The 21,016-nt window shown below is 40.0% G+C and overlaps 1 protein-coding gene across 2 annotated transcripts in view; it reads right to left on the bottom strand.

Moving 5' to 3' along the window:
- Positions 1-309: 309 nt before the first annotated feature.
- The window catches only part of NOTCH3 (notch receptor 3), a 798,092-nt gene continuing 777,385 nt past the window's right edge, over positions 310-21,016 (bottom strand). For both annotated transcript variants that reach the window (XM_044084438.1, XM_044084439.1), the window contains 2 exons: positions 19,668-19,765; positions 310-2,475 (listed from right to left, as the gene is read on the bottom strand). In XM_044084438.1, the coding sequence (XP_043940373.1) occupies positions 1,075-2,475; positions 19,668-19,765 (1,499 nt within the window). In that variant the 3' untranslated portion in view covers positions 310-1,074. The remainder of the gene's footprint in view (positions 2,476-19,667; positions 19,766-21,016) is intronic.

The raw sequence follows: 21,016 nt of genomic DNA, 5'->3' as shown, positions 1-21,016 counted from the left end.
TCATCCAAATATCATTAAATAAACTGAAGTCTTTCTATTACTGTGTGTAAACTGCAGCTAGTAAAAGTCTTTACTGTTGACCGTTGTACATTCAAGCCATTTTAAAAGGATAAAGAAAATGCAATCCCTGAACTTCCTGTATGGTCCTTTTCTCTTTGACTTTCTACTAGTCAATAATTATTGACATTTTTTCTCAAGCTTTTTTTTTAATTCCCTCATCTGCCCCCACCCCCAAGCTCTAAGCATTTTGGCTTATTAATGTCAGAGAAATAATTTCTTGCTATGAAAACAAAGTCTGATATGTTGCACCAATATGCTGCAGCTGGAATTTTGGTGACTCGCTCCTCTTTATGACCCATGGAATGGCTTTTAATTTGGAATGTTCAAATGAAAACAGACATTCTTTTCTGAATGCTTCATCAGATATTTGGCACATCCACGCTATTCAAAGTGCCTAGCAGAGCTCTGAAAAGTTTTCATGGTGCACTTTCAATGCTCACAACTGCCATGGGCTACCAAGACATTTCAGCAGGCTACAGCCTGCATACGAAGCAGCATTACATCTGACTTTCTAAGCCTTATATACTTTTTCAAAAAGTTCCATGAGCATTGAAAAAGTACCACATCTACTTCAGTCAGTACAAACTCTGCCTAAGTCTCTTTTCAATGGCTGTCCTGAATGGTCACATTTCTTGCAATTTTAAGATTGAATATATCTGTTGGTCTTTGTGTAGATGATCAAATACAAAGCCAGGAAAACCATGAGTTTCAGATTTTGAAGGGAGGCACTTCTTCATACAAACAAAGGCTTGGTCCTGTACGATAATAGCCATGCAGAGGACAAATAGGCAGTGGCAGAACAGCAATAAGTAATAAATAAAGAACTATCCTTCAAGTTTTTTTTTTTTTTCATTCTGGAAACTGAAATCTTTGAAATTATAGACATCTTCATTACAAAGTTCATGGCAGAGTTCTGTAGAATGTCTACTTCATATCATGTCTTTCTTAAGACAAGAATAATTATAAAACTTATTTAGGTCCTATAGTCCCTAACACTAACTTCCTTGTCATTCTTCATGCAAATACTTGCATTTTGTTTGCCTGCTCTGGCATATGCGTCAGTTGTGTTTGCACTGGGACCACCACAGCAGGGCTTGGTGTAGAGTCCGACCAATCAGACATTGAATGAGGAGAAGGACTGGACCACTGCTCTGGAGACTCTGGAGAAGGTGTCAAATAGGGGTGTTCATTCTGGACATGGAGGTAGTGTTTTGGAGTGCTATCCTGGGTTGTATAACTGTGTTGTGAAGGTGGGGTTGGGTAGTCCTCCAATCCTGGGTTGCTCTGCTGCTTGAAATACTGAGACCCTGTGTTTGGTGGTTGCTGAATCTCTTGTGGTGAGACTGGCTGGTTAACAATGGGCAAATCATTCCTATTCATATTCTGCTGTAGAGGGTGATTGCTGGTGGGAGGAGCATGTAGCTGCTGGCCTTGGGTGACTGGAGGGATAGGCTGTTGTTCGGCCACCAGCTGCATTTTGATGGGACTCTGCTGTGTCAAAACCTGAGATCCATGAATCATTGGCATTCTATTCGACAGGATCATACCATGAGGAATCACTTGACTTTGCTGATGGATGTTGGGATGAGAGTTAGCTGGATGTATAACATTGATTACCGGGGTGCACTGAGTGGTGATTCGTCCATGCCAGTCTACTGGAGTATTCACAGGATTAACCATACCAAGGTTCAGTCCAGCACTACTTGTATTCAACACACAGTTTGGCTGCCTGACAACAGATGACATAGACACTCGTGACTGCAATGAATTCATAGACAAGATGGCAGCATTTTGGACAGAGCCAACTTCCCCAATATCATTCAGTCTGGCTAAAGACACAGCAAATGGCCCATCAATAAGACCATGCACAACTGGTGTGGATGGCACAGACATGGACGGTGAGGTATGAAACAGCCCCGGAGAAGCCACAACAGGAGATGCTGGGTTAGTAATGTAGGTATGAGGAGAATCCAGTGAATCAACTGGGGACAATGTCACTGAGCTTTCCATTAAAGATCCCTGACAGTCTAGAGATAGCTTCTTATTCCTGGCTTTAGACTCCTTAGCTTCCCTAGCCAGGTTTGCATTACTTCCAGAAATTGTATTCTTGTTGCTGGGACGTCGAGCCTTTTTGCCTTGTGGGGTCTGTTTCAAGGCTGACATGTTGTAAGTGGGTGGGCACATCAGTGGAGACATAGTATGATTAGAAATGGATGCTCCGGGGCCTTGTGGACTCCGTACTGTATTGTACTCTTCCAGCAACTGAACAATGTCATGGTGCATCCTCTCCTGAGCAATGTCTCTTGGCAGCCTGTCCATGTGGTCTGTGATCTCTCTGTTTGCAAAATGCTCCAGGAGAATCTTGGCAGCTTCATAGCTGCCTTCACGGGCAGCAAGGAACAAAGGTGTCTCTTCCTAAAAGAAAAGAGAAAATAAATAATATGCACCAACATTCTAAATCTGCCCACATTTTTACAATAAATAACTTTTTACTACTGTTTCTTTTTTAATCATAGATACACAAACAAGTTAAACAATGCCTGAAAAGTTCAAAAGACACATCTTAGTTTTGATCACTGATATCTCAGTAGTGCTTATATACAAAAACTACATTTCTTCTTAAGCAGGACCTGCAAATACTGGGTTTTGGTTTTAAGTGGTAGCTGTAGCCACTGCCACAGGTAAGGTGTGGTGAAAAGGACATTTTCATTGAATGCTAATCTGTAGTGGTGCCAAACCAAGAGTCTTGACAGCTTGCAAGTTGTTATTAAACAATCACAGTACTGCTGCTATAAACAGTCAAATTTCACTTCTTTTTTTAAAATAACAGTCTAAAAGAAAACACACACAAGTTTAAATTAGTTTACAAGCTGTGTTATAGATGATCACAATCACTTAATGACAGCAAGCTACCAAACTTTTTTTAAACATGGGGGGGGGGGTTGATAAACAATTGTGCAACACAGGATTTCAGATTCCCTTGGTACAACTCTGGCTGCAGGCAAGAGTAAGTTAAGATAGTGGACTGTGATGGAGAATATTTTTTAAAAGGAATCACACTTCAGCACTTAAGTATGCAGGATAGCTCTTCCTGCAGGGAGGAGAGAGGAAGCCTGTATTTTTCTTTTCTCTAATTTTTCTCTTAATCATTTTGAATATTTCCTATCTGGAAATTCTGGGCTTCCCGCACAACAGTAACAATGCATAATTTGTTTCTTATCCTCAGCAGTCATGGCTCTTTTTTTTGGTCTGTCAGCTTTTGTGAGCTATTACTTCCTTTTACAACTGGGGGTGGGCATCCTCCCTGTAAGCCTGTCTTAACCACATTGTAAGAATGTTTTTGTGTCTTGAGGATTCTACACTGCCATTTTTTTCCAGCCCTGACATCAGTGCTCCTACCAGGACGGGGTACTTTTTCTACACTGGGACTTGTGCACCAAGCTGTCTTTTTTATATTTTTAACCTACTTCTGTTGATGATATATGCTGCATAAATTATACTCTATATATCAGTCATCTTGGTGAGATTTTGTAAATACAGGAGCCACCTCATGAAGATACTCACCAGTTCCAACAACACTATTCTCCTTCTTTGCTGATTTTGTCATCGCCCCTTTTGGCCTTTATGGTGGATACCATGTGGCATAAAATATTTGGATACTGACTGGCTGTTATCACCTTTTTCTTCTTTCGTGTCCTGAATGACAGTGGTGTAAGACTTCACCTTCCCCTGTGGTAGAAAGGGCTTCGCTATATGGTGTTTAGAAGGGACCTCAGAAAGATCATAGATCTGGCTGGCTGCAAAGTGACTTGTGTTTATTGATAGAGAAGCCCAGTTTGTTGACTCAGTTAGGGGTGAACTACAATGCCTTCTGCATCTCCTCTTGAGCCTGTGCAGTCAACCAGGCATGAGTAGATGTGGAAGCCCTTGGTTCTGCAGTGTGCTAGCTCTGACGCCAGACATTTCATACAACTCTTTGTGTTGTACCAACACCAAAAGGGCACAGGGGCAAACTGGCAGTGGTGCCCCTAACCAACTCAAGCCTCATGTACTGCCTGTGTACTTTTTTTGTTTTTGTTTTTCTCTGGTCAGAAACTAGCTTGTACTGCTTGAAGATGATCTCTAGGGGTATGGTTATGTCTGAACAAAACTTGTAAAGGGATGCCAGCCAGCCCATAACCCTGGGACAAGATGGGTAAGCAGGGGATCGAAAACATAGACTGGGTGTGGGTTCTGGGGGAGGGAGGAGGCTGGTACAGTCTCAGCTGCTCTATGCCGAATATTGAGCACTGGGGGCTACCCAAACCTCCCTCTATCCTCTTGCTACCAGTTTCTTCACTGGGTGACCCTGTTACCTTTGGGCTGCTTACTTTTACTCTGCCTTTGATAGTAAAGTCCTTGCTTAGAGAGTCAGTTTCTACTATACTTGGGAATAGGAAGGCAAAATATACATTTAACCAGCTTCATAGGTTTCCCCTTGCCTTTCAGTTTTTGTTTGGAAAAGATTAGTAGCAGTGGGTCCAAACAGTAAATCTTTATCGACGAGGGCATTTACCAGTTGGGACAGATAAGTATGTATGGTGCAAAAGAGACTTTGATAGGGTGTTTATGCCACGATTAGACTTGCAAATGTGAGGTAGGTCTGACAGAATACGGTCTGTTGAGGCTCTGTATGTGACAAAGACAGTAGTCTGTATGAGTCACACAAGAGGGACAAGGCTTTGAAATGAGATACACAGTTTATACTATTTAGGCTCTTGAAATTTCTTAGTAAGAAACTGTTAGGGGCATTTAAGTTTTGTCAAATGTTTGAAGAGGTACAACTCAAATGAGGCATTATACTCAATGACAGGCCTGATGACAGCAGAATACAGGGGAATGATCACCATGGAAATGTGGTGATTGAAGGAGAGTTCATTGGTTCCCAAGTCTCTAACTAATGGATCAATTTTCAGGAGCATTTTGTCAAATGTGGTAGTTACAAGGGACCTCTTGCTTGCTTAAGGATACAATTGCACATTTATTTGCATTCAGTTATTGTCTATGGTTTTGTCACTAGCTACTGGTCTGGGAAGGGACAACTTGGAGGATCTTGATGTCCTCTGGGGAGTTTATGTGGCACCAACCTTACAGTCATCTACAAACCTGGTTAGCCATAAACCACAAAGAGTAGCTTTGACCTCCAAGAAGTAAATACCAAAGAGGAACCGCTCAAGGACTGAACTCTGAGATACACCTCTACTGACATGACTTTTGGAGTTGGTAGACTAGCTCACCCTTATTTCTTAGGATTTATTTGGGAGCCAATTTTTTTATCCAATGGGTTACATTGGTATTAATATTTAGCTGCAACAGTTTATCTATGATCCCAGAGTGTGAGTTTCTGTTGAATGCCTTTACGAGGACTAGAAATGCAGTGTGTAGTGATCTGCCCTTGTCCATAGCTTCTTGAAGAAGTCAGTCAGGTTAAGTAGGCAGAATCTACCCTTAACACATCCCAGCTTGCTTAGACAGAGTTTTTAGGTTATCTATGTCCTCATTTTTAAGTTCCATAAGAAAACTGTCTTAGAGTTTTTAGGTTATCTATGTCCTCATTTTTAAGTTCCATAAGAAAACTGTCTATGGCCTTAGAGATAAGGTTGGTCAGACTTACGAGTCTCTAATCTCCCAAGATGACTGACATCCCACCTTTATGCAAGGGGATGATAGTTGCTGTTCTCCATTCATAGGGCAAAAAGCCGGTTTGGAGGCTGACATTAAATAGCCTCTGTACAGGCTCTGAAGGGCCTTTTTCAGACTGGCTATTAAGCAGTCTGATTTATTATCTGGCCCCACAGAAGCAGTACTCATGGCCTTGGGTAGTGTCTTTAGGGCTTGTTCATGGAGAATAGGGGTGGGGGAGATGTAGACGTGGGTATGAAATATGGAAATGCAAGAGGGGAGAGGGGGTGAATTTAGAGTTAAATTTATCCACTAGTAGATTGGCTATGTCCTCTTGGTCTGAGTACGTGATACTGTACTATCCTGGGAATTGTTTCTAACATTTCTAACATAGTTAAAGAAGACTTTGTGGTTGTCCTTTGCATAGGTGGCAATTCCTACCTCATATCTCACTTTGGTTGATTTGATCATGTCTGGAGTTCCCTGTTAAGTTTATCAAGAGCTGTTTTTGCAACTTGAGAGCTACATTTATTTCTACAGTCAATGAGTTTTTCTTTTATTATAAAGCCTGTTTAAATTTAGGTTCCACCATATTGGTTTGTTTTTGAATTTGGCTTTTCTGGCTATTGTTTGAATCCCTTATTGCAGTCATCCCTATCAACATAATCTCTTTTCTCCGTTCCTGTGTTGGCTAAGGTCTTAGAATACTTCCTGCTACTTTATGAATATAATATTCTGCATGGTTATTGTTATTCACCTTAAGGATCTGCATCCAAAATCCCAATCTTTCCTTTTTCTTGCTTCCCCCGTTTTACCATCATCTATTTCCACTTTGAATTATAGTTTTCTGCTTGTGCTATCTATAGGAGCCTTAATTGTGTAGCTCTGAAATACCCCTTCAAATTGGGTGATCCCAAACCGCCTTATTCAATTGGAAGAATCCGTTAATTCCACTAGACTCTTGCTGTCTCCCCCTCCCAGATAAAATCCTTCAGCTCTTTATTAACTGATATCCACAACTTCTCTCTGGTTGATAAAAATATGCCTGATCTGTGTATAAAACTAAAGGGACTAGAAACATTTTAACTGGTTGCATCTTGCTACCCATATCCATATAACAGAGCTTCCAATTTATCAGTTTTTGTAATACCTTTTGTTTAGTCTCTTCCCACATATCCTTAGCTGCCACTCCACAATCCTATTTAACCCATACTTCTAAGTACATCATTTTATCATCTCCCCATACATATGGACATTGCTGAACCAATTTGTGTGTGGGTACATAATTTACATCTACTGCCTTTGTTTTAGCTTCATTAATGCGTTTATCCTGAAAAGATATGAAAATAAAATCATGTGCGAATAGCGCCAGCTTTTCTTGACTACCATACCAATTATATTCTCGAATTTCTGAGTCTCTTATTTTCTTTGTCAATCGTTCTAAATATAGTGCAAACAACAAATGGGAAAGAGGACACCCCTGCCTGGTTTCTTTGATCAAACATAAATTATCAGAGAGGAACCTACCTACTTTAATTTTCACCTCCAATCCATCATATATTCTCCTAATCAACCTTATAATTTTATCAGGGAATGCAAATGCTTCCATTGCCCTGCTTAACCCCCCCCCCCCAGCTTACTCTGTCAAATGTGCTCTCTGCATCAAGAACCACCAACAACAGTGGTATTTTGTTACATTCAGCTTCCCTATGGATCATCAATGTTTTGTTAATGTTGTCAAATGTTTGCCTTCCCTCCACAAAATCACACTGATCCATGTCCATCAATTTTAGCATCACCTTTTCCATTTTTTCAGATATTATAGGCATAAACACTTTATAATCATGGTTTAGGATTGAAATGGGCCACCATGAAGCTGGGTCTGATGGGTCTTTACCCACTTTAGGTATTACAGCCACTGCCACTTTCTTCCAGGATGTTGGTGCTTTTCCACCTCTTAAAATACTGTTAAACAAAATTTCTCAGATCTTTATCATTTTTTTTCCATCCTAGCTTCCAGACTTCCACAGAAATACCATCTATCATCTGCAATACTTTAACATTTGTCAGTCCCTCTAAATAATTCTTGTTACTTCTTAACCATATCTCTCTTTCTTTTATTTCCACCTTATTTTTAAACTCTGTTTTCATTTTATCCTACCCCTAGCTATGTTTTCCGAAGACATTTCTGTTTTCTCTAATAACTCCAAAATAATTTCCACTACCCATTCCTTAAATTCCTCTCTTTTCAACAGATAGGTGGGAAAGCGCCAGTGTCTCATTTTTACTTCATTACCCTGCATTCTTTAATTAATACTGCCATGTGATCTGAAATAGTTTTTGCATGCATATCAAAACTTTCAATAAAATGCATATGTTCATGTGAAATCTAAGTTCTGTCTAACCTAGCCCAATTTTTGTATCTTGGGGTAAATTCACTTAGAAATCTTACTACTGAATTCACTTCTTCCATGCCAAATATTTTCATAAATCTCTTCAAAAATCTACCCTTCTTAATTATATTTCCTTTCTGGGTCCCCCACATACATCTTCCCTGCTGCAAATCAAATTCCAATCCCGAACCACAAGTAATATTTCCTGCTAAAAGCTGATTATTTCTCCCAGAATTTTCTTAAGCTCCATTATAGCAGTTTTAGGTGGAATATAAATATATGCCTGTGTAATCCTCCTCCTTGCCAGTAGCCCCTTGGTGTACTACATATCTCCCATTATTATCTTTTCCATCCTCTTCTATCACTTTTGGATCTCCTCTTGCAATTAATATAAGTACTCCTCTTTTCCTTTGTACCAGGTATTCCGCTAAATAACTGTCCTGAAAGCTGTTTTTATCAAATTCACATATTAATTTATTTCCAAATGTGTCTCCTGTAGCATAGCTACTTGCACTTTACATTTTTAATATAGTTCAGTACTCTTTCTTTTTTGTATATATCTGTGAGACCATTAACATTTAAAGATAATATCGAAAGGGTCATTATGTTAAAAAGTTATTATTTCCACCTTTTATTCATAATAGCTTTTTTACTGAGTATCTAGTTCCAGCATTTGTGTTACACGCACACACTAATGTCTGGCAGGCTGACCTTTTATACAGTTGTTTCTTGTCAAATCCATTTGAGCCTAGGTCACATCTTACAAAAAAAGAAGTTATGTACTTACCATAGTGTTCCATCTGTGTTGTCCATTTTCATTCTTCCTCAACTGCTGGGTTCGGATCATATTCTCAGATCCAACTCGGCCGTTACTACAGCTCGTGGTAACCAAAAAGCTCTCAAGCTCCTCCCTTACCCATAATGCACCAACCCCTGACATACCCCAGATCTTGTTTGCTGATTTACATAAAACAGAACATACTAAAACATACACACACACACACACATTTTATATATATAAAGTATTCTTCAGAAGAAACTATATCTGGAGCTCAACATAAAGGACAGTGGTGTCCTTATAATATCTCATTCTTGTAGAAGCCTATTGTGATAAGGGTCGGGGGGGTTGGTGGGCAGGAATTTGAGGAAGAATGAAACTGGACAACACAGATAGATCATTATGGTAAGTACATAACTTCTTAATCTGATGTTGTCAATTTTCATTCTATCCTCAACCTTTGAGACAGTGTCCCCAGCTACCTAAAATCCAGGGTGGACTCTAAGGAAGGATATTCCTGAGCACAGTTGAGCCAAATGCTGCTCTTCGCCCAGGTTGTAGCCGCACATATATCGTCCATGGAAGCTCTATACAGAAACACTGAAGAAGTTGCCCTAGACCTAGTTGAATGGGCTCTTAAAGGTTTAGGTAAGGTTAGACTCAACTTGTTGTAGATGAATGATATGCAATCCATCAGCCATCTGGCTAAGGTTACCTTTGGAACTGGTTTTCTCAAATTAGCATCTGCAAAGGACACAAATAATTGATGTGTCTAATTTCTTTTGTTCTATGTAAGTAAAAATGTAATTGTTTGTAAACATCCAACACATGCATCATATATTCACCTTTTTCATAAATTTAGGAAAGAAAACTGGCAAATTAATGGACTTATTGATACGGAATTCTGACACCACCTTAGGAAGGAAAGAAGCATTGTTACGTAATGTGACTCTATCCTTATGAAACATCGAGTATGGAGGATTAGAGGACAATGCTTGCAGTTCGGAAATTCTTCTAGCAGAGGTAATGGCCACTAGAAAGATAGTTTTCCAGATCAGGAACTTAAGATCACATTTGGCTGTTGGTTCAAAGAGAGAAGGAATTAAGGCCTGCAGTACCAAGTTCAAATCCCATGGAGGAGTAGGGTCTTTATACAGGGGTCTTAGCAGGAGTATGCCTCTCAAAATGCTTTACATAGTTTAGAATAGGCCACAAAAGAATTTTCAAATCCAACATGGAAATTAGAGATTGCTCCTAACTGAACTTTAATTGTAGAAGAGCTAGCTCCCTCATTAAAAATTGTTGCCAAAAATTCAAGTATACTATCTACAGGAACTAAGAAAAGTTCAAAAAGTTTTTGGTGCCCAGCAAACGGACCTTTTTCATTTACTTGTGTAAAGTTTTCTTGTAGAAGGCTTATGGAAAGATAAAAGAATATGACGAATGGGGGAAGAGAGCATTGGCTGTCTGAATATTAATGGAATTGGAGAAACCACGCTGTCAGCTTGAGGTTTGAGATATCTCGATAAATCATGCCGGTCAGGTGAGACAGGGAGGTCTGGAATCAGATCCAGAATCCAGGGTTGGTAAAGCAGATGAGGCCATAGGAAGGAGAACCAAATCTGCTGAGGCCAGTAAAGTGCAATGAGAATGACTTTGCACTTCAACTCTGCAGCTTTCTGAAAGAATTTTGGAATTAGGGGAATTTATGAGTAAGCATAAAGTAGACTGGGGGGGGGGGCAATCATGGAATACAGCATCCCTCGGTGATTTGTCCAGAGGGGGGATTAGGGCAAAGTAGCTGCTGCATTTGCTATTTAGGGGGGAAGCAAAAAGATCACAGCAAGACTGGCCCCACTGACAGAAAATCATTTTGGTCACTTTCATGTTCAGAGACCACTCGTGAGGTAGAAGAATGGATCTGCTCAATTTGTCTGCTATCACATTGGACTTCCCCAGAATGTGTGTTGCTATCAGAAAGTGGTTGGATGACATTGCCCAACACTACACTCTGAGAGCTTCAAGACACAAGGGATAAGATCTGGTTCCTCCTTGCTTGTTGATGTACCAAACTACTGACATATTGTTTGTTTGAATCACCAATGTCCCTAAAGGGAGAGCATCTTGGAAGGCCTGCAATGCTAATAGCACTGTTCTCAACTCTAGTGATATGCAAATTGGTCTCTTCAGGGGACCAAGTGCCGTGGACTATTTTCCTCAGGAAGTTCTCCCACCCCACCCAATCTGGGAAGTGTCCCTGATCACTATGGCCTTGGGTGGGGGGGGGGGGGATGAAAGGACGACCTTGTACAATCTAATCTGACTGAATCCACAACCAAAGGTATTTCTTGCATGTCTGACTGATTGTTATTTGTGCTAACATGCTCTGGGAAAGAACTGACCACTGTGTTGCTAACATCCACTGGGGAATTCTCATATGAAATCTTGCTAGAGGGATCAAGATGATGGCAGCTGACACTGAACCCAAGGCTTGAAGAATTAAGTGGGCTGAAATTTTGGTATTGTGAACTATTTTCCTGACCTGGAATCTGACAGTCTACACTCTTGAGAGAGGAAGAGAAACTGTCACTGATGTTGTGTGGAAGACTGCTCCTATGAATTCCAAGGTTTGATTTGGTTGCAACTGAAACTTCTTGTAATTTATGGTTATCCCCAGATGAACACAAGTATGGATCACCTGATCTCTTGCTGACAAAAGCAGATACCTGGTCGGGGCAGTAATTAGCCAGTCTTCTAGATATGGAAACACACAGAATCCCTGCAGTCTCAGGTGAGCTGCTACCAATGCCATGCATTTGGTGAACACCCTGGGGGCTGTGGCGAGGCCAAAGGGCAGAGCTCTGAATTGATAATGACTGGCTCCAAGCTGGAAGCACAAATACCTTCTGGATTGTCTGCTCATCTTTATGTGAGCACATCCAGCCATCTTTGCCCAAGAAATGTAGAACAGACTGAACCATGACCATCTGAAACTTTGTATGTCAAACTGACTTGGTCAAAATGCTTTGATCCAAAATTGGTCTCCAGTTTCCTGTTTTCTTTGGCACTAAAAAAAAATCCTTAGATTGTTAAAGAGCAATAGTATATACCCAATTTGCTTTGAAAAGAAGATTTGGGTAGCTCAAGATTTGTTGTACACAAGCTTTTCGACGTGAAGTTCTGGATCCTATCTGGTCTGGTGAGACCTCTTGGATGACTCCTTTTTTTATAGCTGCTTTTTTATTTTTAGTGCTGCTGCTTTCCTCTGACTGCATGGAACATCGTGAATTTTGTATACGGTTAGAGGTAGAAGGGAAAAGGGAATTGTATAACCTCTGGAAATAATCCTCTGCACCCAAGTATCTCTTGTTATATCTAGCCAGGCTCTCTGGTGCTTGGATAGTTGACCCCCCCCCCCGACTGCCTCAAAGGTGGACAATCAGGCCTCCATTCAGGAGCACTGGTAAGGTTCATCAGGGTAAGAATCTCTGGAACCATGGTTTGCTCTGCCTCCTCTGCCACGGGGGCATTTTTGTTCATTAGAGTTCCCCCTCTACCCCTTGAGAAATATCTATAAGCATCTCTTGGAGAGGACCCTGAGACATTTTGAATGACATCTTCTGACTACCTTGTTGATTTCTAGAAAAGGATATTTGAGAGGTCGAAAAATGAACACCCACTGCAAAGAAGGTCTTTCTATCCTTTTCACACCTGCAGAGGTTGTCCTTGACGTCTGGACCAAACAATGAACTGCTGTCAAAGGTGCATTTACGAATGAGGATTTGAAAGGCTCCACAAAGTCATATAAGCGCACTCAGGCATGCCTCCTAATGGATATGCCTGAACCCACTGCCCTTGATGCACCTTCGGCTGCATGCAAGATAAGCCTCATGGACAAATTTGAAATGGATTTTAGGGTAGCCAACTGAGAGGCCACAGGAGATTGAACCTTTGTAGTAACAGTCAATGAAAAGGACTTTGAAAGTTCCTTGATCAAGTCCCTTTGTAGCCTAGTAAAATGAGCCAAACAGTTCAGCGACAGAAAAGGTCACTGACACATAAACATGCTTCCCAAATATGTCCATCTTCCTGACTCCCTGTAAGGGGGATGAACAGACAAACTTTGTTCAGCAAGTTCCATTTTGCTGGCCACCACCACGACCATGGCATCCAGGGGCACCCCCTTACTCCAGAATTCTTTCCTGACAGCTGGAGCCAGAATCCAATATGGCTTCTTGGGGATTAGCTCAACTGAGTCAAGTTCATTCCACTCCCACCTAAAGACTAAATCAATAGGCTTATTGGCAGGCAGAGTAACCCAGGAGGTAGACAGGCCAGTACCGAAGGCTTCCAGAAATACTGAAACCAACCACCTCTCTGTTTAAAGATGTCGAGAATGTCTCCAAATGAGACATCTTCTGGAGGTGATCGTGCGGACCCTTCTTCTTCATCAAAGTCAGTATCCTCAGTGACTGACTCTTGCAGAGAGTCCATGTGCCTCCTCTTGCAATTCCTCTTCCAAGGGACTTCCTCAGTGGGATATTCCAATGAAGTGTCGGAAGAAACTGTAAGACCCTGTTGGGTGGTCTAGATGCCTTGAGCTGGCTGTCCCTGTGGCATAGAATGATGTGGCTCTAAGCGCAGAGACACCTTTGACCCAGATGGGAGATTTGAAGGGGCTGGATCTGTCCATCCTTTCAGAACAGAAAACACCTTCTTCACCACCCTTAAGGCAGATCTCTCTGGAGAGAAGTACGACATTGGCTCAGAGAAGGTGGGCTTCTGGACCATTGCCTTCCTCTGCTCCAACAGCAACCTCCCTGAGGTGGAAGTCAGAGCCGAGCTGTCCAATGCCGAAGCTCCAAGGGGCAGAGACAGTACTAAAAACCTCAGAGTCGACTCTTAATGCCTCAGACCTGAGAAAGCAGCTTTGGCTCTGAGAGTCATCTGGATTCAAAGAAGTCAGAGCTGGTACACTCAGAGTAATCTTCAGATATGAATATAACAGTATCTTTGGATACAAGCCAGATGGAGCTGGAAGGTTTGGATCCAGGAACTCTGAAACAACCAGAACCAAAGAAGGAGCAGGCAATGGTGGTATAATAGATAGATGGACTCCTTAACTCGAATGGGTAGAATCCAGGAGAACACCCATCTGTAACTGCGCCAAAAGGAATTTCCTCATCATTCTATCCACAACTTCCTCAGCTATATGTCTGGAAGAATGAGTTGAGGCAACAGATGTTGAACTGGAGCGGTGTCCCTCCCTCTCTCTCTCTCTGTAGAAAGGGAGAAAGGACCCTAGAAGGCACTAGATCCAAGCTTGAAGAATATCTTGTTTTTTGGCAGTGTCTATGGATCAAAAAAAGTTGGATCGTGGATCGGAAGATTTCCTCGACGGATCTGAAGAGGACTGGATCTGAGCAGCTTTCAGATCCGATTTACATTTTTTCTTCAGTGGCTCGGAGGAAGGAGTCGATAAAGTGGAAGTCATGGAGACTTAGCCAAAGTCTCTTTAGTGTTGGTCTTGGGGGACTGAGCCACAGCAATAGCCTCTCCGAATGAAGGTATGAGAACTCCTTTTAATACCAGTTTATTTCTTCTATCTGCTGTCACCCTCAGGTTGAAGTTTTTACAGCTAGAACAATCCTCTTGTAAGTATTGAGAGCCTAAACAATAAACACATAAAATATGGGCATCAGAAAGAGGCAATTTATGCTCACATTTTTGACACTTTTTGAAGCCGGCAGGTCCTTTATCAGATATGATGACTTGCGAAAGGGAAAAAAGAAAGAAATAGAGAACATTTTTTTTTTAGCTCAGTAAAAAGAAAAAGGGAAAAATACCAACAACTACACTAACATGTACAATGGAGATTAAGGGAAAAATTAGCAATGATGGTAGAAGAGAAATGCACACAGTGTAACGGGTAAGAGGAAAACTATATTTAAATGTTAAGGAGAAAAAATATCAAGAAAAAATCACTTATCTTAATACAAGCTTGAGAGCTCATTCTGACCACGTCTTTTCACAAAAAGTGGCAAACGAGATCTGGGGTATGTTAGGTGTTGGAGCATTATTGGTAATGGGGCAGTTCAAGAGCTTTTTGGTTAGCACGAGCTTTAATAATGGCTGAGTCGGATCCGAGGATCAAATCCAAACCCAACAGTTGGGGATAGGAAGAAAATTGACAACATCATATCTTTTTGTTTTATTGAAAGCCCTCAAACAAAAAAACAAATACACCCCCAACACACCTCAAAGAAGTAGTTGCTTAATATTAACACACAAAACTATGTAGATCTTCAAATATTGAAGTTTTGCCTTACTAGTAGAAACAACTGTCCCATACTGACAGCCACACTCACAAACTTGGGTTAACCTACAAGGAAGGTTATTCATGCAAAGACGTATGGTACAGCCTGTGCTTCTACTAGGTGGTCTCTGGTTTTGTCTTATCTTTATTGCTATCCGAGAATTGAAAAACACTTGAATGCTTTCAGACAGCATCATCTCCTAGCCATTAAAAGAAAGCCATTAAAGGAAAGAAGTATTCTGTTTGTATTGCTGTTTATCAGGCAGTCTCCATGGAGACATGAGAACTAGATACAGGGTTGCTTCTACAAATATTTATTTATTTATTTGCTTGATGAGAGTGTTATTATATGCAACGTTCTTTTTATTTATTTGCTTTCTCTTAAATCTTGTTACTAGATAAAGCAGGAGCCTCAATTCAGTCATTCCCCTATGCAAGAATGACAAAATACACATCATTTTTCTTGTATCATGCTCTTTTTGAACAGACTTTATATTGCAGTACCTACATTTCTTAAAACTGAATAAGGAGAAAGAGTCGAGAAGGAAAAAACAGGAGCACCTGTTTGTTTTAGTAACCCCATTACACTTGAAAATAACAGAGAAAACTTTACTTTATAGCATGCAGATATCATGTGCTATACAAACATTACTGTTAAGAACAAAAGGTTGTTTTACTTAGTTAACCTTTCTCTTCCCCTAAAGTGTTCCTCCAAACATTAATGACATGAAGCAGGTCATATGCTTTAGAGTCCTCTACAAGTTTAACAAAGTCAAAAAAGTCTGTCAATCTTCACAAGTATAATTAATGCTTTATAATCCTACATTTATTTGTCAATTTCCAAGTTGCTGGTTTTACTCTGGTTTATCTCCATCTCCCAAATCCAGTCTCTGCTTCCTTTCTAATGTACTCTCAGTCAGCTCTTGTGCTTTTTTCTGTCTCTCAAGCATTGTCTGTTGAAACACGGGGCAGGTTTCACTGGCACAGTCTATTTGTGGTCTTTATTACCAGAAGAACAAGAAGCAGAATCCCTTCTGTTTCACAGCTCACTTTTTGTTGGACAAACTTTTGTATTTCCTCCTTAGCATGTGCTTCATCAAAAATGATTTTGTCCCTCCTACACAGAATATTCTGAAGGCAGCTGGACAGAGCAGTTTGAATCTCATGCCTGCATCCTGACATTCCCTGATTAGCAGAATAAATTTACTACTCATCTGCCTGCTGTACAGTGAGTAATCATTTTCCACAAACACTCTACTGTCTCCCACTTTTAGTACTTTGTCCTTCTGCCACTCTTTTGTCAGAATCAACTCCTACTGCTGGTAAGATTGCATCTTTGCTATTACAGGTCTAGGTTGTTTTCTCATGGCCAGATTTGGAGCATACGCACAATGTGCACTTTCAATTAACAACTCCTGCTGTGGAATATCAGTCCAGTTTCATATTTGTGCTTCCATAAAATTAAAATGTTTATGCCTTTCAGCTTCCCTGGTGCAGCAGGAAATAATCTCAGATTTTCCCTACGTGCTCTGTCCTTTAATTCTATTATTTTGTTAAACATCTCTTCTTGAGCAATCTCATATTCAGCCAGCATTTTCTTCATTTCAACCTCCAATTTTTTTTACATTTTATCACCTCATCTGAATATCTGTTTAAAGTTTCTTCCATTTTTTCCAGCCTTTTGTTATTTGAGTTGATATACTCCATCAGTGTTTCCCTTATTTTAATCAGCTCTGAGTACATTTGATGTATTTTTCCTCTAGGTCACTGGAAATCATATCTTGCAACAAAGCTGCAGCTTGCACTGATTTTTGCTGAACAGCTGCAGAATTATTCCCAGTCAGTGTTTTTCCTCACCTTTTATGGTTGATTTTCTTTCAGGTTATCTGAATTTCTTTTTTGCTGGCATCCAGGCAGTGCACTTACTAGCCTGTTACTGACCCCCCCCCCAAAAAAAATGAGTTCACTGGTTCTCTCTTCTGAGTTCTATTTTCAGACTGGCAGAACTGAAATTAAGCTGTTACTCAGTGCGCAGCCATCTTTGAAGTCCAGAATTCAGTTGAGACTTGTCCTGAAAATTTCTTTTATTGTTTATTTTTTTAACCCTTCTTACATGTTTTTGTCTCTTGCAAACAAAGGGACCAGGCTTAGTGGGGTAGTTTCTCTGAACTAAGGAACAGGGGAAATGAAGATTTGCTTAAAAGTCTTGCATGACCTTACCTTTCTCCTCAACTGAAGCTGAAGTCTAAGCCATGAAAATCTATGAAGAACAGACCCAGTAGCAGCTACTCTGAAGAGGCATAAACAGTATCACAGGTGCATTTAATTGAACGCCTAACAACTTGACAGCAGAGTTAAAAAGCGACAATCAGAATATTGTGTGTCAAAGTCCTCCAAATCTGAGAGGATGTTGCCCAAATTACTCAACACAAGATATCTGATCATATGGGTTTGGTAACTGACAGGCCAAAAGGATAGTGTGGCAGAGTTACTTAACTTTTTTTTTTTGCAGTAAAGGATTCTGCATAAGCAGTGGGGTCATCAAGTTGAAAGGTGATGTTTAACATTTATCTGTGAGCAAAACACTGGAGGAAGGAAACTGTTCTGTAGGTTCTTCAGCAGAAAGGGAAACAGCTTTATCTGAGACAGGATTTTTATCTAAGAACTTGTCAGTATCTGGAACCTTGGAAAATATTTCAGGTTCCTTTGGGGCAGGTGGCTGATACTCATGATTAGGTAATGGAAAACATAACCAATAAAGCCTCCAAAATAGGAGGAATGGTAAAAGGTTTAAATGCTATTTCCAAAAGAGCATTGTATCTTTTCTGGATGTCAAACATTTTGGAACCTACTCACTGAAAAGCTGCATCATTTTAATGACAGTGTCGTCAAAAGAAAGTTCTTTCAGAAAGGAATCAGAAGACAACGTATCCTCATGATCAGAAGCATAAGCCATTGGGGAATTAATTTGGGAAAAATACGTCAAGGAATCATCTTCATCAGAATTAAAATCCTCCACCTCTTCAGAATCTTCTGTTTGCCTTTTGAGAAGAGGAGGAGGTGGAGGAGAACAAGGGGAAGCAGAAGCAGGAAAAAATGAAGGAAGCTTCAAGGACATAAAGGCTTTCAAAAGCCCCTATGTAAGATTCTGCCATGCCTTCTGAGGATGTCTTATTGGGAAGCAGTATGCTTAAACTTCTGCTTCTTCTTAAGCGGGTTGTCTGCCTGAGGTGGCTTTGCTTCCTGTCGTACCTCTCTCAAGGAACTACGAACGTCTTCCCTAACTAAGATCCAAGGTATGCCCTAGGGTCCCACCAAATAATAAATGGTTCTCCCTTCTCACCAGAAATGGATGACTGCTCATATGTGACAGACATGCAAGATAGTCACACCATATTAATCTCTGACAGGATGACAATAGGCAGCAACTGCAGAAAACTGGACAGACTGAGGTCTCATCAAGACACTGGTGATACTTGGGGTCCAACTGAATAGCAGAAGTCTCTTGCTTTAGATTCTTAGGTTTCTTTTTTGGCATCAGCAGGACTTTAGTAGATGATGACTTTGAGGCCATTTAACATTGCATGAGCCCCTAAAACTTTTGATTCTAAAGGTAAAATTCTAAAGAAGACAGACGGCAATATAAAGTCTTAAGAATAAATGAAAAACACTTTCCTTTCTTCGATGTAATGTACATAACTTTTATGAACAAATACAAAACAGGAAGGGTCTCCAAGAAGGATACTTATCTGCCTAATAGCAAAGGAAAAGGCATGAATTTGAAGAGACAGTTCAGTACTCAGGCTGGAGGGAAGAACGTTTTCTGGTAATTTGTACCTGAACATCCCTTATGTACCGTTTATCTTCTCTGAAATGAGGTCATTATTTGGACATACAGCACAAGAGGAAGGTGCTCAGGCTTTGACACTCTGACCAAACGTATCACGATAGCTGGCAGGACATCACATCTGTTAGTAATACTGCAAAAGTGGTCCAAGGTAGGACGCCTAAAGATTATATTGATTATGCTATCCTTTACCACTGAACTTCCTTTTGAAACCATGCCATGGAAGATAGCCTCACACCATAACCAAGAAAGTCTAAATGCTCTGCAAATATATCTTGAAAATCAGTACCTGCCTGTGGCTCATTCTATCCATAATATAAATGCTCTGTAGCAGTGATCTTTATGAAGAACATCTTGTACCACTCAAATCTTATATACACTCCTAAACACAGACACATGTAGTGTGATTCTGTATATTCCTGTGCATTTGCTCATTTACACTAAATCTAAATAACTGCATTATCCATTCCTATTCTAACATTATTTCTGACAACTAAGTTTTCCTCATGTTTGTCACTTATAAAAAGGAAGTGCCTTTCATAATAATACACTTATACTATGCCTGTTACAGGTTTACACAAAGAAACCCCAAAAGAAACAAAGAATGCTCACCTTAAGGTTCTGCATGTCTTTGTTGGCTCCATTCTTCAAAAGAGCACGAGTTGCTTCAATGTTGTTCACAGCTGCTGCCCAATGCAATGCTGACTTACCTAGACAACAGAAGAGAAAATGTCAGAAACTCATGACAGCATAGATAGTCAATTTAAAGAGGTCAAGAAAGGTAATTCTGATAGAAAAAAAGGATACAGTTTCATCAACTTGACATAAATGCTGCATGAGTAAAGCATACATATTCCCTGCACTGACTGGCAAGACTTTTTTTCTTTTTACATTTTAATTGAAATGAAAGGCTTAAGTCATAATGAAACCAGCAACAAACACTTCAAAATTGTGCATCAACAAGAATTACAAAGCATAACATAAAAATATATCCAACCACAAATAATACGTTACTCAGCAGTACGAATATCTCCCAGTGTGCAGATAAATGACAAAAACAATAATCCAAATAAACGTGCTGGGAGACAACCAAGGCAGTCATACAAAAAATCTCGAACTGTTTAGTTCCAAAAACGCTCTTGCTCCATTAATATATATAAAGCAGGTCTTGTTTATTGTAAAAAACACACACAGTATTTTCTGCTTAATTCAAGATTCAGTTTCTGCCATTGCGTTAAAAGATCAGGATATTGATTGCCATAGGTTGGCATTTTAAGTATTCTAAGACCTCTTGGTATAATGTGCTTTTTGATACATACTTCAAAGTGTTGGCGTTGTGTGGATAACCGTTTAAGTTTTAAAAAATCAGATTCTATGTTAGATACTGCCCCTTGCAACTGTTCAAGACTATGGGCCGATATATCATTTGTGTTATTACTTTCTTCAGCATCTAATAACAATAAGGAATTAGCATTGCTTCGCAAACAAGACATTAATTTATGTCTCAGGCTTTCGCCTCTTTCTGAACATGAAAAAATAGGAGCGTTGTCACTTGCCTTATTACTCGGACCTTGTCCTTTTGACTCTATATTGTCAATAGAAGAATCACTTGTGTTATCATGCTGTACATTTCCATTTGGTCGATAGTCCAACTCTATATTCGTAGATATATCAGCCATGTTACTGCCGAGTATACAGCGAAACAAGTAAATAAATCCAACCACAAATAATACGAATATCTCCCAGTGTGCAGATAAATGACAAAAATAATTGAATTAAGCAGAAAATACTGTGTGTGTTTTTTACAATAAACAAGACCTGCTTTATATATATTAACGGAGCAAGAGAGTTTTTGGAACTAAACAGTTCGAGATTTTTTGTATGACTGCCTTGGTTGTCTCCCAGCACGTTTATTTGGATTATTATAACATAAAAATATAGTTATCCCACCCTTTTCAACA

The sequence above is a fragment of the Protopterus annectens genome, chromosome 9.part0 (assembly GCF_019279795.1).
Source record: "Protopterus annectens isolate FY-2018-M chromosome 9.part0, PAN1.0, whole genome shotgun sequence".
Classification (NCBI taxonomy): domain Eukaryota; kingdom Metazoa; phylum Chordata; order Ceratodontiformes; family Protopteridae; genus Protopterus; species Protopterus annectens.
This window is presented reverse-complemented; position numbering and strand designations above follow the sequence as displayed.